General features: G+C 52.0%; 2 protein-coding genes across 2 annotated transcripts in view; one reads left to right on the plus strand and one right to left on the minus strand.

The window, feature by feature from the left end:
* WDR13 (WD repeat domain 13) overlaps positions 1-219 on the minus strand; it is a 22791-nt gene extending 22572 nt beyond the window's left edge. Inside the window, exon 1 of the mRNA XM_015414039.1 lies at positions 124-219. Coding sequence (XP_015269525.1) covers positions 124-197 — 74 coding nt within the window. The 5' untranslated portion in view covers positions 198-219. The remainder of the gene's footprint in view (positions 1-123) is intronic.
* A 4543-nt stretch (positions 220-4762) lies between these two features.
* Positions 4763-20308, plus strand: part of LOC107112844 (ZW10 interactor-like) — an 18174-nt gene continuing 2628 nt past the window's right edge. Inside the window, exons 1-9 of the mRNA XM_015414043.1 lie at positions 4763-4975; positions 8008-8107; positions 8413-8524; positions 9088-9254; positions 13571-13627; positions 14184-14335; positions 16780-16951; positions 17082-17221; positions 19879-20038. Coding sequence (XP_015269529.1) covers positions 4938-4975; positions 8008-8107; positions 8413-8524; positions 9088-9254; positions 13571-13627; positions 14184-14335; positions 16780-16951; positions 17082-17221; positions 19879-20038 — 1098 coding nt within the window. The 5' untranslated portion in view covers positions 4763-4937. The remainder of the gene's footprint in view (positions 4976-8007; positions 8108-8412; positions 8525-9087; positions 9255-13570; positions 13628-14183; positions 14336-16779; positions 16952-17081; positions 17222-19878; positions 20039-20308) is intronic.

A 20308-nucleotide genomic window follows, 5' to 3' on the forward strand; every position in this document is an offset into this window, starting at 1 on the left:
GAGCCAGCACGGAAGTCAAACTCAGCCCGGGGGGGGGGGAAACCCCTGCAAGCGATCTCTGCCGGTGCCAACTCTCCCGGGGCGCCCCGGAGCTCCCAGATGCAACCCGTCCGGGCCACTCACAGGAATCGCCTCCAGTCCGGAGCGTCCCAGCTGCTCAACGAGCTGGTCTTCCGCCTCTCGGGAAGCAGCGCCATGGCCGAGCCAACCCCCGCCGCTCCGGAGAAGCCCGCTCCACTGGCTCAGCCGCTCTCGCGGGCCTTTTATCGCCACGGGGTGGAGCGGCTCTTGGGAAAGGGGAAGCGGGCTGGGTGAGGCCGGCAGCCGCGGTCGTCGGAAGGCGTGTCCGGCCGCCCGCGGTGCCCGGCACGAGGGCAGGGCCACGGAAAGGCGCCGGGTGGCACGGCGGGCCGGCCCTGCGGGGTCGTTGTGAGTTCCGTGGCAGCCCGCCGGCGCCGAGTTTGTGCGGCAGCGTGGCTATTCCGGAGTCGATTCAGCAAGGCTCGCAGAAGCGCGCAGGGCGGCTATTTCTGGCCGCCGGCCGCATAATTTATTGATCAGGTCAAGGCAAGGGGCGAAGGGGCGCCCGGCACCGGAGCCGGGGAGAGTTTTCCAGCAGGGCGTGGGAGACGCTTCACTTGGAGTTGCGGTTGCCAGCTCCCGGTTGGGAAATTCCTGGGGGGGGGGGGGGGGGGGCGGTGGGGGAGGTGTAGTGGTTAAGGACTCTAATCTGGGAGAACCGGGTTTGATTCCCCACTCCTCCACATGCAGCCAGCTGGGTGACCTTGGGTCCATCACAGTTCTCTCAGAGCAGTTCTCTCAGGAGCAGTCCTCCAAAGAGCCAGGTTGGTGTAGTGGTTAAGTGCGCGGACTCTAATCTGGGAGAACCGGGTTTGAGTCCCCACGCCTCCACTCCCAGCTGCTGGATGACCTTGGGCAAGCCATAGTTCTGTCAGAGCTGTCCTTGAAAGAGCAATTATCTCAGAGCTCTCTCAGCCCCACCTGCCTCACAGGGCGTCTGTTGTGGGGAGGGGGAGGGAAAGGAGTTTGTAAGCCGCTCTGAGGCTCCGAGTGAAGGTCGGGGTATAAAGCCAATCTCCTCCTCCTTCTCCCCCTTGTGTCCTGTGGGCCTTGCTCCCAGGAGAGTGTGCTTGAAAGGCCCAGAAGGAAGTCCAGGGAGATGTGGCGGCACTCTTAGAACTCTTCCCCCGCTCCGATTGAGTGGATTGAGAATTTAGATATTAGGGGGAGTGCCCAGTCAGTCTGCATTCAATGGGGCTTATTCCCAGGAAAGTGTGCTTGTGTACTGCAGCCATGGAGTCCACCCTCCACATCAGGTGGCTGTCCTGGGTTGCCAACTTTTCTCCCTTGCCCCTGTCGCTCTGCTTTGTAACCCCAACCTGATGCACTCTGAGTACCGCCGGCAACTTCTAAGTGGAGCCTGGAGATTTCCCGGAATCATAACTGATTTCTATCGGATAGCACCTTGAAGATTAACAAAATTTGTGGCAGGGGAGGGGCGTTCGTGAGTTACTGATCACTTCTTCTGAAAGCCACTTCTTCCGGTATCTGAAGAAGTGTGTGCCATGAATGCGATGCCAGGTACCGGAAAGCCAGTTTAGTGTAGTGGTTAAATGTGCAGACTCTAATCTGGGAGAGCCGGGTTTGATTCCCCACTCCTCTACTTGCACCTGCTGGATGATCTTGGGCAAGCCACGGTTCTGACAAGAGCTGTCTTTGAAAGGGCAGTTTCCCTCAGAGCTCTCTCAGCTCTGCCTACCTCAGAGGGTGTCTGTTGTGGGGAGGGGGGAGGGAAAGGAGTTTGTAAGCCGCTCTGTGTCAGAACCCACAGCCAACAACATAGTACACGCTTTCATGAAAAGGTAATACTTTATTGAAGAGCTATAGATGCATTAACATAGGCACTGTTAAGAATGGCGGCCCTAATAGGATATAGGGTATTCCTATGCACCCCCCCCCCACTGCCCTGGCCAATTAGGCACCCTCCCGCGCGTGGGAGACAGCAAAGGCAATTAGAAGACAACTAACCTCCCCACCCCCATGGCAGTATAGCTGACACTCTGAGACTCCTTTGGGTAGTGAAGGGTGGGGTATAAATCCAATCTCTTCTTCTATAAAGCAGGGGTGGCCAAATTGCAGTTCGGGGGGCTCTTTCACACAGTCTAGTTTAATGTTAATAAAAAGCAGATTTGCATATTTTTCAGTAGAAACGTGTGTGTGATATTTATTCATGTCTTGCGGCTCTCAAACATCTGACGTTTATTCTGCGTGGCTGTTACATCAAGCAAGTTTGGACAGCAGCTGGTAAGCTCCGAGTTGGTGCATCCTCACTGCAAGGCCCCATTGCAAAGGAAAACCTTTATGTACAAACTGGGGAGCCAGCGGTGCAGCACTGGGCAGATGCTCCCACACTGCCTGACTGCTACAGATGAGGTTGTTCTGCCATGCTGAAGCCACAATTGGAGTGGCTCCTCCCACTCCCCCCTCGAGCAGTCTCCTGTTCCTTCCCTTGTACTAGTTGCTCGCGGGCGGCATAAGAGCCCTGGGCGGGCCAGTTCCGGCCCCCGGGCCTTATGTTTGACACCCCTGCTCTAGAGCCATTGAAATGAATGAGATTAAGTCTGGACAGCTAGATTGGAGTCCAGTAGCATCTTAGAGACCAGCAAGACTTTCAGGGTATGACCTTTGGAGAGTCAAAGCTCCCTTTGTTAGATACAAGCAAGAATAGAGATCAGAGCCCTTATATCACAGTTAGAAGGTGTGGGGTTTGTAGGAAAGAAGGACCTCGGGAATACAGAGGTACAATGCCAAACGTAATCAGCTCAATCAGAGCAGGGAAGAAGCACTTAGAAGTAAAAAAGTAGCATTTGTAGTGAGATGAAGATTCCGACACCCAGCAAGAAGATCTGCACAAATTCTGCAAGCCCAAAATTTCACTTTAGGGAATGAACGGTTGCAAACATGGATGCAATCAGTTCCACCCGATACCCATAACCTGATAAACATCAAGAGGCCTGCAGGGTTTGACTTGCCATGTAAATTATGGAAGATGGCTAATAGACTATGAACAGGTTTTGGCAGCTGTGCAGACCTGTTGGTTAAATGAGGGGGAAACACCAGGACCCGAATGCGATTGTGGTGCAGCCCGTCAAACTATTTCCCATCTGTCACAGAAATGTGAGCATCGTGCTTTCCAGGGAGATGTGACGGAGCTCTTTGAACTCTCCCCTGCTGCGATTGAGTGCATTGACATTTTAGATATTAATATGTAGGGGGATTGCCCAATCAATCTGTATACCTGTTGTATCAACTCGGTTCCGTATTTTACATTATGCTTTCTGTGTGTAACTCTGCCATACGATACATAAATAAATATAGTGTGGTAAGAATCCTTTGTCCCTGTTCAGCCCTGGGGGGTACACTGTTCTTAACTTGTGAATGAGCTGAATTTCAGCAATTTCACCTCCCACCCCCTCCCACCCCCGCTGAAGTTCACCATCCTTACACGGCCCAGATCAAGAAGATTCTGGAGACCTAATGACACCAGCTTGAAATCTATGTATACGAATAGCCTGACCTGCTTTTCAATCTATGCTGTTATAAACTGGTTTAATTGTTCCGGAAATTATATTGATATAGGTATGACATTTTTATGATAGGTTTTAGATTTTGTTCTGTGATCTGCCCTGAACCCACTTGCAGGGAGGACAGAAGATAAATTGAAACAGATAAATAAATAACAAATAAAATATTCTCCCCCTGAAGCTTCTCCCTTTGAGGACTGCTGCTCTTAGGTCAGCGATGGAACTACCAGGAAGATTAAAATCCTCTCCCACTATGCGTGGTTTTGAATGTCAGATTTGTATGAAGACCAGTGTTCCCTCTAAACTGAGTTAGTGTGAGATCGCTCACATGTTTTTAGCCTCTGGCTCATGCATTTTTGTCTCCGCTCAGGAAGGGGATGGCTCCAGAGCAAACTAATTCATGCAGTCACCAAATCGCTTGCTCACCACTTTAACGCCAGTAGCTCAGAAAACAGAATTTTTGCTCACAAGACTCCACAGCTTAGAGGAAGCATTAAGACTGGAGCCACTTTGTATAGGATGGCCCTGCTGATCTTTGAGAACTGCTACGCAACCCATCTGAATTTAATGCTGCAAGCCCTTAATTGAGTCAGCGTCACTGAGCTCAGTGGGGTTCTCTTTAGGGTTGCCAGGTCTGGGTTGGAAAATACCTGGAGACTTTGGGGGTGGAGCCAGGAGACGGAGGGGTTTGGGGGCCTCAGCATGGTACAATGCCATAGAGCACCCTTTCTCCAGGGGAGCTGATCTCTGACAGTTGAAGATCAATAGTAAAAGCGGGATATCTCCAGGCCCCACCTGGAGGCTGGCAACCCTAGTTCTCTTCCAAGGAAACAGGCATAGAGATGAGCAGAAAGCGCCCCGCCCCATCTGTTCCAGCCCCTCCCCGTATTTGCACCAGGGAGGTCTCCTTCAAGGGCTTGCGGCTTCTCACTGTACTGACACTTCAGGTTCGCAAGAGTTGGGAGGGATGGCCTAACAGGAATCGGAAGTGGGTTTGCCATAGCATCCGGGCACTGTTTCCCCGAGAACGGGTGAGACCACGCCTTAGGGGCGGTGCCTTGCGTTCCTCCCTCCCCTTTCTTCTCGCCAACGGCGTCCTTTCTCATAAGCCCCACAGTCGCGTCTTTCCGACCTTTCCAAGATGGCGGCCGAAAAGCAGTCGCCTCGGCTTCCGTCCTCCCGCCTGTCCAATCGCTTTGCACCATCACGCCATTAAGGCGGGGTTTTCTTCGGTATCCGGAGACGTGATTGGAGCGCTGGGCGGGCGGAGGAATTGAATAAAAGGGCGCGAGAAGGGGGGAAACGGTGGTTTGTTTTTGTGTCGGTGTAAGAATGGAGAGAAGCGTAGAAGTGGGAGAAACGGCCGTGGGGTGAGTTATTCAGGACTACGCCTTGTAGAGCAGGGCTCTGGTTTATTTTTTCTTCCCACCACCCACCCCTTGGAAATAGTGGTATCTTCCAATACACAGAGTGCGGGGTTCCATGGGCTTATCCATTAGATGTGGGTGGAGGGGTTGATAACTTCTTTGCGGGGCTTGAAAGCAGTGTCCTAGTGCTGTGGCTGCAATACGCCCTAGAACGGTCTTGGCCTTTTGTGCTGCAGCAAGACAAAAACTGGCTCATATTTATTATAATCAAGCAAATGTATAGAAGGGGATTTCCCCCCCCCCCCGTTCTGTTTATTTATTTAACTTTTTTATTCCCCTGCCTTTCTCCCCAGTGGGGACCCCGAGCAGTTTGTGTCTTGCTCATCTTCTCCATTTTATCCTTATCACCTGTGAGGTAGGTCAGGCTGGGAATATGTCACTGGCTCAGGGCTACCCGGTGAGCTTCTGTGGCAGAGTGTGGATTTGAAGTTGAACCTGGGTTTCTCGGATCCTGGTCTGACACTCTGGCTATGACACCATACAGGTAGGTAGGGTGGCTTTCGTACCTGCATCCCAGGAAACCTCGGGGCTCCTTGAAGGATAGCCAAGCCTGGCCTGGGGAATGCCTGGAGATTTGGGGGGAAGGATTTGTGGAGGGCGAAGTCTGAGGAGGGATTCCACCTGGGGTTTGTGGTATACCATAGAGTCTGCCCTGCAAAGCTGCTGTGTTCTACATGGGAATTGATATCTGTAGCCAGGGATTCCAGGAAGACTCCAGGTCTCTCTTGGAGGGTGGCAGCCCTGGGCTTAGAAGACATGAAGCGACTGGTAATGGCAAGCCAGCTGTCCTAACAGACTAGTAGCTGTGGGCAAGCTAATTTTCCTTTGGAAGGCATAGCCAGTGTTAAGGATTGCTGGTGCCGTACTGGGAAGTTCCTGGAGATTTCGGAGCAGTGTCTTGGGGATGGCCATGTTTGGTGTGGGATCTCGGAAGGGACGTGATGCCATAGAGTCCGTGCTCCAAAGCTGCCATGACCTCCAGGAAAACTGAGATCATTCTGAAGACCAGCCATGGTGCCTGACTAAAGGGAACCTCCACAGTTAGAGGCAGTCAACCTCTGAATTCCAGTGCCAGGAGGCAACATTAGGGGAAATTGTTGGCCCTCCAGAGGAGCTGGTTGGCCACTGGGTGAGACAGGATGCTGGACTAGATGGACCTCTGGTCTGATCCAGTGGGGCTCTCTTTTGAAGACCTTGGCCTCTCTGCCTTGTTGTTGGCCCTCCAGAGGGACTGGCTGGCCATGGTGTGGGTCCTAGCCTTGATACCGGATGCTGGTCCAGATGAATCTCTGGTCTGATCCAGCAGGGCTTTCTTATGAAGGCCTCGGCCTCTCTGCCCTGTTGCTGGCCCTCCAGAGGGACTGGGTGGCCACCGGTGAGACAGGATGCTGGACTAGATGGACCTCTGGTCTGATCCAGTGGGGCTCTCTTATGAAGACCTTGGCCTCTCTGCCTTGTTGTTGGCCCTCCAGAGGGACTGGCTGGCCATGGTGTGGGTCCTAGCCTTGATACCGGATGCTGGTCCAGATGAATCTCTGGTCTGATCCAGCAGGGCTTTCTTATGAAGGCCTCGGCCTCTCTGCCCTGTTGTTGGCCCTCCAGAGGGACTGGGCAGCCACTGGTGAGACAGGATGCTGGACTAGATGGATCTCTGGTCCGATCCAGTAGGGCTCTTCTGATGTTCTTGTGTAATTCCAGGGGGACTCTAGGCCCCACCTAAAGTTGACAACCGTAGCCACAATTAGATGTGTTTTAGGAGGCATGCTTGGTTAATGTGGGGCATCGGCGAAGTCTCAAACGCCTCGTGAGTAAGATGCGTGGATTCTGCATATCGGTCTTCAACTTTCCCAGGCTCCACTGGCCTGCAGATATTGGAGGCAGTCACATGACGGGAAGGGGGGGAGGCAGCATGATGTCTGCACCGGTATCAAGGCTAGGACCCAAAGATCTAGGGCCAGAAAACGCATGCCAAGGGCTGGGAGGGATACTCTGGTGGTGGCCCTTGGCTTGCTGCTCTCTGTAAAGGAATCCTCTCCATTGGCTGTTTGGTTTGGCCGCTCTTCTCGTCATGCTATGGCAAGCGTCCGAAGGCTTTGATGTTTTTGGTCTCTGTGCCGCCGGTCGTCTCGGAGCCAGCCACTCCACCGGAGCTTGCACCTCTCAGGAGGAGCACCATGACCTGCCTCAGGGCCCCGATCCATGGGGTGAAGACCACCTCCCTAGAACACGCCCCGGGGTCTTCTCCCTGTGTACAGCTGCCCCTTTCTGTGGAACTCCTCTACCAAGATACCAAGGTGGTAGGAGAACCGTCTTCAAGTCCTTGAAGGGCTGTCATTGAGTGAATGGTGTGGTTTCCCGTTGCCCCAGAAGTGTCGGACCAGAACCGACGGGTTGAAATTAGTTTTCGGCTAAACGTTTGGAAGAACTTCCTGACTGAGCGGTTCCTCGGTGGAACAGGCTTCCTCGGGAGGTGGCGGGCTCTCCTTGTTTGGAGGTTTTCAAGCAAAATAGCCATCTGACAGCAATGCTGATTCTGTGAACTTCGGCAGACCATGAGAGGGAGGGCAGGAAGGGTTGCAGGATAAGTGCTTAGTTCTCGTGGCCCTTTCTTACACGCCCACAGAAATGCCAATCGCCACTTTGGGGTCAGGAAGCAATTTTTCTCCAGGCCAGTTTGGCTGGAGATCCTGGAGGGTTTTTTGTCCGTCTTCTGGGAATGGAAGGGTCGCTGGGTGTGTGTGTGTGTGGGGGGAGGTATTTGTGGATTTTCTGCATTGTGCAGGGGGTTGGACTAGATGACCCTGGAGGTCCCTTCCAGCTCTATGATATATTCATTCTCTCTCTCTGTCTCTCTCTGTCTGTCTGTCTCTCTCTCTCTCTCTCTCTCTGTCTCTGTCTCTCTCTGTCTCTCTCTCAGGTCTGAAATTTACTGTTCTAGTATCCCTTGACATTATTATCGCTTACACCTTCTTCAGGCTCCTGGCTCGGCTGAAGGACGTACTTGCCTTCGAGGACCACACCAAAGATGGGGCAGAGGCTGAGCTGCCCGTCAAAGTCTGGGCTGAGCATGCAGTGGTGAGTGTCAGTCCCATTTTGATACCCCCCCCCCAGAGCAGGGGTCCCCAACGTAGCGCCCCTGGGCACCATGGAACCATGAAACTTTAGGAAGCGGGTGGGGGGCAGGCGGGGCCCTTTCCAGGAGAGCATCTGATTGTCTGTGTAGATTCAGATAATCGTTCAGCGACAGCGGCCATCGTGATGTTGGTCTTATTCCCTCGCTGTTCTTGCTGTGGCCGGCTCAAAGAGGCAGTGGTGGTGGGGGAGCTCCTTGGGCCTGCCGTGTGCTGACGCAGCCCCTCCCTTTGGTGCGTGGGTCCCAGAACACCAGAAAGACGCACAAGCTGCTGCTCAGCCAGCTGCAAGTGGTGAAGTTCCTCCTGGATTTCCTCGACTCTGACATCAGTGTCCAAGATGCCTCTTCTGCGGACGTTCGTGAGTATGGACGCTGCTTTGTTCGGGGTTGGTGGCTGGGTGTATAATCTGATGGGAGGGGGGTGTTTCTCCTCTATTTTCCTGTTTGGGGTAGCGGTTAAGTGCGCCGACTCTAATCTGGGAGAACCAGGGTTTGGTTCCCCACTCCTCCAGTTGCAGCTGCTGGGTGACCTTGGGTCAGTCACAAGTTCTCCCAGAGCTGTTCCCTCAGGAGCAGTCCTCGAAAGAGCTCTCTCGGCCCCACCTCCCTCCCAGGGTGTCTGTTGTGGGGAGAGGAAGGGAGAGAAGATTGTAAACTGCTCTGAGGCTCCTTCGGGGAAGGAAGGACGGGATATAAACCCAGTCTCTTCCCTCTCTCTCCTTTTTCTTGAGGAATTCTGCTTTAAGGAACGCCCTGGTTAAAGGGACAGCAGCCCTGCTCTTTGCAACTTTGGGTTAGATGAGTTCAGCTTGCCGGTTCATGTGCTTGGGCTGGAGCCAGGGGCTTCTGGCATGGCACCTAAAGCCCAAGCCCCCCCCCCCCCCCCCCCCCCCAAAAAAAAACCCGGGCTTCTCTGCTGCAGGGAAGGAGATGCAAGAAGCCAAGCAGCAGTGGAAGGCCCTCAAGGCCGAGTACCAGGAGAAGGTCGAGGCCATCGAGGAAGCCGTGCCGCACACCCTGGCCAAGCTCAAGGAGGCGCACCGCAGGGCCCAGCTCTTGGAGGAGACGCTGGGGCGCTACCGAGCCAAGGTCCATTTCTCTCGTTTCGGGGCAGCCGTGGGGAATCGCACTGAGATTGCCAGTGTTCTGTGGTTAAAATAAATGGGTGATGTCCAAGATACATCCTGTGTGTTCCCTCTAAGCTGAGTTAGTGGGAGCCAGCTCAGTTTTTTAGCCTCCAGCTCACGCATTTTTGCCTCCGCTCAGGAAGGAGCGGCGCCAGAGCAGACTAAATTGATGCAGCAGCCAGATCGATCGCTCACACAGCTTTCATGCCGGCAGCTCACAAAGGTAGAATTTTTGCTCACAAGACTCCACAGCTTAGAGGGAGCATTGGGGATTTCTGCTGGGGAGAAATGTTTGGGCTATACATGAGTGGGACGGACTTCTGAAGAATGAAATAATTTTTCCTCGTTGGCTACAACCCCACCCCCCCTTAAATCAGGGGTCCCCAATGTGGTGCCGGTGGGTGTCATGGTGGGTGGGACGTTTGCCCAGCAGGCTTCCGATCAAGTTCAAGGTGTCAGCGTTGGCTTTCAAGGCTCTGAGCGGCCAGGGGCCCACCTATCTTCAGGACCTCCTCTCTCAGAACGCCCCCAGATGAGTGTTATGCTCAGGAACTAAGAACCTCTTGGTGGTCCCCCGGCCCGAGAGAGATCCGGCTTTCTGGCCCCGGCCTGGTGGGACGCTCTGCCGGAGAACACCCACCCCGTGCAGGATCTGTTACCTTTCCACGGGGATCGCAAGGCAGAGACGTTCTGCCTGGCATTCGGCTGGGGACAGCGACGGTACAGTATGAGGTCTGGCACTCTCATATCCTCCCCCCCCATATTCCCCCCCGGGGGGGGGGGCTGTGAAAATTTCGTCATTAAACTGTTTTCTGCCCTCCTGAGCGGACTGTTTTTATGTTTCTCCTGTTACTTTATTGTAGGTTTTACTTATTTATTCAGTCTTTATCCCGCCCTCCCCGCCAAAAGCAGGCTCAGGGCAGCTTACAATCAGCTTAGAGGGAACACTGGTTGCAGCCTCTGCTGCCTTAGCGCCGCTTTCACTCCACTCCGCTCTTTCAAAAGAGAAAACAGATTTCTTAGGAAATATGTGGCCAATGGAGTTCAGTGTTGATAAGTGTAAGGTAATGCACAATGTGACAAAAAAAAGCCCGACTTCAAGTATAGGCTAACGGGATCTGAACTTGCTGAGACTGAGAGGGGAAAAGATCTCGGGGTTGTAGTGGATAGCTCAATGGAAGTGTCAACCCAGTGTGCTGCAGCAGTGGGAAAAATGAACTCTATGTCAGGGTTTATCAGGAAAGGGATTGAGACTAAAATGGCCAAGATTGTAATGCTCCTGTAGAGATCTATGGTGTGGCCTCATTTGGAATACTGTGTGCAGTTCTGGTCTCAAAAAGGACATTGCAAAGCTCGAAAAAGTACAGAGGAAGGCAACCCAAGAGGATTAGGAGGTTGGAGCCCCTTCCCTATGAGGAAAGGCTGAAGAGTCTAGGACTTTTCAGTTTAGAAAAGAAAGGACTAAGGAGGGACGTAAGAGGTTTTTAAAATAATGCATGGGGTGGAGAGTCGACAAAGAGACATTTTTCTCCCTCTCCCAAAGTGCTAGAATTTAAGGGAACTCGCAGAAGCTGATGGGCAGTGAGTTCAGGACAGACAAAAGGAAATACCACTTTACACAGAGAGTGATTAAAATGTGAAATTTGTGCCAGAGGGTGTAGTGATGGCCACTGGAATAAACAGCTTTTTTTTTTAATCCCCCGGAGGGGAGTGTTTTATTGGTTTTTTCAAAATACTACAAACTACAACCGAAAATTAGGGAGGGAAAACTACAACTAGAGAGAAAGAAAAGCAAACCACTAATAACTAAAACCCCAAGAATAGGAGATCATAACATACAGCTTATATACTTGTTATTCTTAATTGCTAGTATTACTTTGAACTTAGTCAGTTATGCTAAATCATTTATCTTTTTACCCATCAATCAATCTGTTTAATGAAACCCCCAGAGCATCCCATAGTTAATGTATATTTTTCAGGCACAAATCAGAGTCCTTCAGCCTTATGTTGTCTTATCTCTTCTAATCCTCAGTTTATATGTCGTGGAGTTTGAAAATGATACCTTCAGGAATTAACCATCTGTAACTGATGCCATTTGTTTGTAGAAAAAGGATTAAATCTTTATATTTCTCTTCTGTCTTATCTCAAATGGGATATCTTTTAAAATCCTTATGTTGTTGTCCCCGATTCTCAAGGGTGTTCCAGTAGTTGCTTTCAAGATAGAGTCTCTCACGTGTCTCTTCGAGAATCTGACTACTATCTCCCCAGGCAGATTATGTTTCTTGATGTATGAGGAATAGGACCTGTAGACCACATCCATCTCGCTGTAAAGATATTCCACTTTCAAATCTGTTACTGGGGCTAGTGCTTCACTCAGTAGTTGCTTCAGATTCTCTCCTTTTAATTCTGGTACCCCTTGGAACCGTAGGAACAGATTTGCTTTCTCCATCTGCAGCTGTAAAAGTGGTGATTCTTCCGCAGCTTGTTTCATTTCCAGCTTTTGCACCTTTTTCTTAACTCTTTTAGTATTGGCGTCCACTTCCTTCACCTTCTCAGCCGTTTGCTCCGTTACTTTTAAAGACTCAGTCAATTGGAGCTGCTGAGACGCCATACTTTGGCTTATTATTGACAGTTGTTGCTTGATATTAGTCATCTCGTCCAGCAGAGGGTGCAAGGAGTCTGCCAGCATTTTAGAGAGTTCAGCAATCTCTTCTGCTCGAGGGCTGCCCACTAGTTTCATTTTCAACAGTTTATCTTTGTCTGCTTTCTTCCCCGCCATCTTTATGGATTGTTTACTATTTTTAAAAGTTGCCAAAGTCTCTGAGATTCACCCTTACGCTTAACCACGGTCTGGTAAGTCTCTTAAAACAGATTTAGATGCTTATTCTTCCGCCCCCCCCCCTCTTTATTCTGTGCTTTTGTTCATGCGTTTGGGAGGAGCCCCTCCCCTGCTCGCTTTTCGTTACTCCGTTACTTTTCGTTAACTTCTCATGCTCGCTTTAACCCGACTCACAGTTTGTTGCTGGCCATTCGGCCATGCTCGGCATCGTTCATTTCACTCGATCTCCGACGCTTGTCCCGGTCAGCGGCTCTAAATCCATTCGGACACTCAGCGGCAAAACCGTCGGGGCGGAGGAGTGCCTCAATTCTCCGGCATTGCGCCGGCAAAGAGGTCACCCCTCAAAAGCCCCATGGCTAGGAGCCTTTTGCCAAGGCTCCAGAGGGGTCGCAACCCCTCGTACACGCTGGTGCACAGATTACATCCCTGGGAGGATGCGTCTGCCTGCGTGTCGCCATTAACCGGACGAATAAACAGCTTTAAAAGGAGATTAGCCAGATTCGTGGAGGATGAATGAGTCTCTCAATGGATACTAGCCATGTTGATTGAGGGGAACCTCCACATTTGGAGGCACTAATACTCTGAATCCCAGAGCAAGGAGGCAACATCAGGGGAAGGCCTGGGCCTCTGGGCACTGTTGTTGGCCCTCCAGAGGAACTGGTTGGCCACTGTGTGAGACAGGATGCTGGATTAGATGGACCACTGGTCTGGTCCAGCAGGGTTCTTCTGATGTTCTTATGCCCTGTTGCTGGCTGTCCTGAGGAACTGGTTGGCCACTGTGTGAGATAAGATGCTGGACTAGATGGACTGCTGGTCTGATCCAGCCAGGCTCTTCTGATGTTATTATTAAGGGAAGGTCCTGGCCTCTATGCCCTGTTGCCGGTCTTCCAGAGGAACTGGTTGGCCACTGTGTGAGACAGGATGCTGGACTAGATTAACTTGATCTGATCCAGCAGGGCTCTTTTTATGTTCTTACATGAGTTCTTTTGGTAATTCTCCAAACCTTCCCAATTTTTTCAGGGCTTCGGATCTCTAGCTGGAAGCTTAGATTTTTCAGCAATTAAAATCCTTGAGATAAACCTGTTGCTCACACACAGCAAGAGTTTTTTCCTCTGGTCCAACTAGTTTGGAAAAATGCATTTGTGTACGTTGTTGAGTGGTGTGCAACTTGGATGCTCCGTGTAAAACAGGGTCAGCTTTCACTGCCTCCCAGAAGCAGGAAGCTAGTGAATGGGGACAGTTCATTAGAAGGCAGATGCGTTTTGATGGGGTAATTAAAAGTTCCTCCAGGAATAGAATTCTATCCCGCCAGGACTCTGTCATGTCTGTAACTCGGTTGGGCAAGTGGGTTTGGTGGATTCTCGGTTGCTCATGAGCTTGGCCTGGGTCTTTTTGTTCCACCCCTGTGTTTGTGTCAACTTCGTGTTTTTCTTTTGCAGAAAGAGGAAATGGAGGCGAAGGTGAAGAATGCTCAACAGCGATGTCTCAAGGAACAGGTGAGGGTTATTCAGGGCGGGGAAGCCGATCTCTCCCAATCCAGTGCAGGAGGGTGGCGAGCAAGCAGTGAAGCCAGGCCCACGATGAGCGCCTCCCCCTCTGACAAAAATTCAAAAAAATCCTTTTAAAATACATGTAAGATGCACGTGGGGTTTCCAAAAGGACCCCGGGCACAGTCAGGAAAGCGTCAGTCACGTTTTCTTTTTTTCCCGGGCCAAAAAATAAATAGGTTTTTTTTTTAAACAACACAGTGAAATAAAATTGCAAAAAATAAAATAAAATGGCAACATATGCAAAAGAGAGTCGAACATTGCCCCCTTCCCAGGCTTGCACAGAAAAGCAGCCCAGAATCGAGTCTCCCCGACTGAAAGGACTAGAGGAGGACTAGCGGTCACAGCAGAGCCAGCACTGCTGCTGCTGCAAGAGGAGGGGGGCAAGAGGGCGCGCCCCCCTCCCCGGATTACTCTCCCCCCCCCCGCCCCACCAACCAAATTGCTTTGGCTACGCCCCTGAGTGAGTCCCTCGGCCTGATTCAGGACGTTGCTCCCTCGGCAGGAGCGTCTGCAGAAGCTGCAAGAGCAGATGGAAGGACGGGTGGCGGAAGCACAGGGCCGGCTGCAGAGACAGCGGGAAGAGCTCCACCACCTGCAGAGGGCGCTGGAAGAGCAAGACCGCCAAGCCGGTGATTGGCGGGAGAAGGCGCAGACGTGAGTGCTCGGGAGCGGGGCTGCGCACGACCGCGCGGTGAAGGGTGGCATTGGACACACCGTGGCCGGAGTCACAGGCGTGCTCCGTGCTTCCGTATTCATAATTCAGGCTTTTGCACGCGGGTGGCCCCTCGCCCGTAAGACTATCAAGTGTTCAATTCTGAAGATTTATACCAGTAGTATTGTCTGCCAGACTAGGCGTGGCTGTGCTCCTCTCCATAGGGGAATCCCACTGTTAAAATCCCCAAATGCTTGTTTCATCTTACAATACTAAGAGACAGGCAAGGCCCTTACGCTTGCAACGTTAAATGCACTACCATCCGACACTCCCCAAAGGCTGTATATTCGGTAAGCTGTTTTCGGATGGATACTGCAATCAATGCTCCCTCTAAGCTGCGGAGTCTTGTGAACAAAAATTCCACTTTGTGAGCTACCGGCATTAAAGTTGTGAGCCAGCGATTTGGCTACTGCATACATTAGTTTGCTCTGGAGCCCTCCTTCCTGAGACAAAAATGGGTGAGCCGGAGGCTAAAAAACTGTGAGCTGGCTCACCCTAACTCAGCTTAGTGGGAACACTGACTGCAATTGTGGTTTAGGGACCGTAAAAAACTGGGATGTATTCTGTTTGAACGTCTGTGGTATAAAGAGGCATGAGAGAAAGGGATCAGTCGGTTTCTGTGCCAGTGGAGGGAGCTTGCCTGAGTTACTAAATTTTTAATGGACTCTAGGCAAGCGGTGACTCAGAGGTTAAGACACTGAGCTGCAGACGGGAAAGTCGAGTGTGCCACATGACGGAGTGAGCTCCCGTCTTTGGCCCCGGCTCCTGCCAACCTAGCAGTTCAAAAGCAAGAACTTGCAAGTAGATAAATAGGTACCACTTTGGTGGGAAGGTAACAGCGTTCCGTGTGCTTTGGTGTCTAGTCATGCCGTCCACATGACTACGGAGACATCTTCGGACAGTGTTGGCTCTTCGGCTTGGAAACAGAGATGAGCACCGCATCCCTAGAGTCGGATTCGACTGGCTTTCGAGCCGGGAAACCTTTACCTTTACTAGGCAAGCAAATATTTGTTTAGATCAAGATGGGCAGCCGTGTTAGTCTGTCAGTAGCAGATCAGAGCAAGAATCCAGGAGCACCTGAAAGGCTAACAAGATTTGTGGCAGGGGAGGAGGAGGAGGAGATGGGATTTATACCCCGCCCTTCACTATCCGGAGAAGTCTCAGAGCGGCTTACCATCTCCTTTCCATTCACCTCCCCACAACAGGCACCCTGTCAGGCAGGTGGGGCTGAGAGAGCTCTTTCGAGGACTGCTCTTGAGAGAACAGCTCTGAGAGAACTTGTAAGTGACCCAAGGTCACACTAGCAGCTGCAAGTGGAGGAGTGGGGAATCAAACCCGGTTCTCCCAGATTAGAGTCCACACTCTTAACCACTACACCAAACTGGCTCTCGTCAGTCACATAAGCTCATCAGCTTTCATCAGTCACATAAGCTCATCCCCTGCCACAAATTTTGTTAGTCTTTAAGGTGCTACTGGACTCTTGCTCTTTTCTACTGGTAAGGAAGTCCAGGTTTGCTACACAGAGGCAGGCAATGGCAAACCACCTCTGTTAGTCTCTTGCCTTGAAAACCCTATGGGGTCGCCATGAGTCAGAAGAACATAAGAGCCCTGCTGGGTCAGACCACTGGTCCATCTAGTCCAGCATCCCGTCTCACACAGGGGCCAACCAGTTCCTCTGGAGGGCCAACAACAGGGCACAGAGGCCAAGGCCTTCATCAGAACCTCAGAAGAGCCCTGCTGGATCAGACCAGTGGTCCATCTAGTCCAGCATCCTGTCTACACAGTGACCAACCAGTTCCTCTGGAGGGCCAACAACAGGGCGGAGAGACCATGGCCTTCCCCAAGGATTGAAAGTGGATTATCTAGCATGTGTGAAAGTGCCGACTGTCAGAATGCAGGTCAGGTATTGTGGAATATACACAGTCCCGCTCTATCGGAGCTTCATCTTTAATCTAATTACTTACCAATTGTTCAAACAGGTTTTTTGTAATTTCCCAAGCTGTACGCATGACAGCGACAAGAAAGCCTCCAAACACGTGCTAGGTAATCACAGTACTTAAATCTAGGTATATGAAAGCAGAACAATTCAAAATAAGCACAAACAGGTTGAGAAGGCAGGAAGTAGTTTTGCTCCCTGGGCAGAGTGCCTGGCTGGGTGTCACAAGGAGCGTTGTGGAGCACTGGGGCAGCCACTGAGAAGACCCTGCCATTCTCGAAGGCTGGCATCACCTTCCACTATGAAGGATATCCTGATGCAGTGGCTCGCCTGCAAAGGCAAATCCACCTCATCGTCATTGACTCTCTAATAACCTCATCTTATGGGATCTGGAGTGTGTGCACCCTCAGAATTCTCTTTTCCTTCCGGTTTGTCTCCCCCCCACCCCAGAATCTCTGACTTCCGGTGCTTCTTGGAGATGCTGCAGGGTGTGAAAGTGACTCACGCTTCCGAGAGTGACCTGGAGCTTGAACTGACCTCTCATGCCCAGTCTGGGACCGCCGCGCCCCATTGTCTGAAGCTGCGCCTACACTGGAGGGAGGATGGCAACATCGCACTGCAGGTGAGTGGAGGGAGTGTAAGTGCATGTTGGGGAAGCGAGGAGATTGGGTTGGCTAGTACAAATGGGCGCATGTACATTGCCTGGTTTGACCTTCTCCTCTCTCTGTCTCTTTCACCTGCCCCCTGTGCAGAGCGACTGCCCTTTGTTCCTTCTCCCCACCACGCTCCCCGTGGGCAGCAGGGGCACTGTCAAGGACATCCTTCTGGAACTGCAGGACAGCCATTTGCAGCAAGCACAGCTCCTGGCTGAGATCGAATCGCTGCAGAGCTGGTGAGTTTTCAGGCCGTGCTGCTCCTTGCAGTTCCGTTTCAGGCCTCTGGAGGGCGGAGTTCCTCCAACTTATCGTGCGGGAGGGGGGCAGCAGATGCTGTGTACACAAACCCTAGTTCCATCCCCCGGTAACAGGATTGGGAGGGACGGTGACTCAGTGGCAGAGAATCTGGTTGGCATGCAGAAGGTCTCGGGTTCAATCCCCGGCATCTCCAGTAAAAAAGGAACCAAGCAGAAGGTGATGTGAAGGACCTCAGCCTGAGACTCTGGAGAGCTGCTGCCAGTCTGAGTAGACAATACTGACTTTGATGGACCAGTGGTCTGATTCAGTATAAGGCAGCTTCAAGAGTAGGGGTTTGTATTTGGTTGACCTGAACAACAACAAAACCCCGGAAAAATATGTTACTGGTAGTTTTGGGGGTTTTTTCAAGCCGAAAAGAAACTAAAGTTTCTTTTCAGGTACCAATATAGCCGAGCCCAAATAAAAGCCAATATTATTCGGCTTATATTTTGGGCGCTACTTGGAGAAGGCATTTAAAGAGACAGCAGTCTCTTTCAATACCTTCCCTCCTCCATTTAAAGCAATGGAGGATGGGCGTACCTTCTCTGGGAGCCCATAAAATTGGACCTCATGGTCCAATCTTTTGGAAACTATGCTGCAAATTTGGTGCCTCTACCTCAAAAAACAGCCCCCCGAGCCCCAGATACCCCCAATGGATTCTCCGTTATACCCTATGGAGACTCTGGTCCCCATAGGGTATAATGGAGCTGAAAAAATTCAGGATTCCGAAATATTTCCCAGATCCAAATACCATAATGGTATTGCGATTCGGGAATATTGGGAAACACTGGTTTTCCTTTTTTAAAAAATTCAATATACCCTAACTCGAAAAATACTGGTTATTCTTGTTGGGTTTTTTTGCACACCCCTCTTCAAAAGTGTTCATGTATGAAGGACTGCTTTAGGGGAGGGTCACTGGCTCAGTGGCAGAGCCTCAGTTTGGAAAGCAGAGGGTCCCACGATCAATCCCCGGCCTCCCCAGTTAAGAGGACCAGGCAGGAGGTGGTGTGAAAGACATCTGCCTGAAACCCTGGAGAGTCGCTGCGAGAATGAGTAGAGAAGACTGGCCTTGATGGATCGATGGTCTGATTCAGTAATAAGGCAGCTTCATGTATAATTAGGAAAAACCCGTTTGGAAGAACCGTTGCTTGTCAAGGCAGAATTGTGTTGGAGAAGCCGGATGAATAGTCTGACTCTGCCCAGGTGGTTTGCAATGGCCTCCTTCTGCATATTGTCCCTGACCTTCCTTGGTTGTTCTTCCCTCCAAATACTAACCAGAGCTGACCCAGCGTATCTTCCGAGATCTGACCAGATCGGGCTAGCCTGGGCCACCCAGGGCAGGACAAACAGAGAATGGTTTGCCATTTCCCGCCTCTGCATAGCGGCCCCCAGACTTCCTTGGTGGTCTCCCACCCAAGTACCAATCAGCGCCAACCCCACTTAGCTTCTGAGAGCTGAGGAGCTTGGGCTAGCCTGGGCAATCCGGGGCCAGAGTGGTTACACGATAGCTGTCCCGAAAAGAAACCATCACAGGCTATATAGAATCACAGAGGTGGAAGGGACCTCCAGGGTCATCTAGTCCAACCCCCTGCTCAATGCAGGAAATTCACAACTACCTCCCCCTCCACACCCTCGGTGACCCCTGCTCCATGCCCAGAAGAGGACAAAAAACCTTCCAGGTTCCTGGCTAAACTGGCCTGGATTAAAACTGCTTCCTGACACAAATGCATATGCTGCTGTTTCTGCCTTGTTCAGATTGCACCCGGGTATTGGACGGGAAGCAGAACGGTGCAGAGTGCTTAGAGCGGGGGCTGCCAAGTGGTGGCCCCTGGGCCGAGTTCCACCACGTGCGACTCCTGGCTTTTGGGGCTGTCAAGGCCACTGGTCCTCAGCACCTAGAGCGGATCGATGCCTCCAGACGATGTGCCGGGTCAGCGGCCCGCTTGAGAAACCCCCTGTCAGACACCTGGGCAAGTTATTCTCAGCAACGCTCTCTTTGTCTCAAGGACATTCCACTGGGAATAAGAGGCAGGCTTCTTAAGAGAACATAAGAGATGCCAATGTTGGATCAGGCCAAGGGCCCATCCAGTCCAACACTCTGTGTCACACAGTGGCCAGAAATACCAGGGGCCATCAGGAGGTCCACCAGTGGGGCCCAGGACACTAGAAGCCATCCCACTGTTGGCCCCCCCCCAAGCACCAAGATGACAGAGCATCACTTGCCCCAGAGCCCCAATCTATATCTTGTGGCTAATAGCCACTGATGGACCTCTGCTCCATATGCCTATCTAATTCCCTTTTGAAGCCGTCCATGCTTGTAGCCGCCACCACTTCCTGTGGCAGTGAATTCCATGTGTTAATCACTCTTTGGGTGAAGAAGTACTTCACTCCTGTGCACTTTATCTTTGATTCTTCTTCAGAAGAATTACAGAGCAGCCACACCCTCCACACACAGACACCCCACCTAAGGAATCCCCCCCCCCCGCATCCATGGCAAACTGAGCAGAGCGAGGTTCGGCAACCCCTCCCTCCCCATTTCTCTACGCATCTCGTTGCCGACTTGTTGATCTGTTTCTCCATCCCCCTCCCCACCCAGCTTTGCCATCGATTGGCAGCCAGAGGAGCGCCTGCTGCGTTACCTGAAGCCGTCTTCCACTTGCACCCTCCACGTGGAGCCGGGGTATCCGACCAGCGGTGGGATCTGCCTCCTCTCCATCAAGAGTCAACACGGCACAGTCGCTGCCACCGGCTGTAGGGTTAGTACTGAGTCAGCTGGGAAGACGTCGGCATACCCTGGAGTGGGGCACCTGCCAGGGCCCCCGCCATGGACCCCTCCCCACCCCCGCCTGCACGCCTCCTCTCCTGTGTGCCGGCACTCCTTTCCCTCCCCCAGGTGCTTGCAAGCGCTCCCTCTCTGCGCTCCCGGCTTGCTGGGCTTTCCCGGCCCTGCCAGGGAAGCGTGCCTGGGCCACGACGGTCACAGCAGCGGTGGTCCCAGCCGCACGTGCCTCCCCCCCCCCCCCCCG

The sequence above is a fragment of the Gekko japonicus genome, unplaced genomic scaffold, assembly GCF_001447785.1.
Source record: "Gekko japonicus isolate JY-2015 unplaced genomic scaffold, Gekko_japonicus_V1.1 scaffold2921, whole genome shotgun sequence".
NCBI classification, from domain to species: Eukaryota; Metazoa; Chordata; class Lepidosauria; order Squamata; family Gekkonidae; genus Gekko; species Gekko japonicus.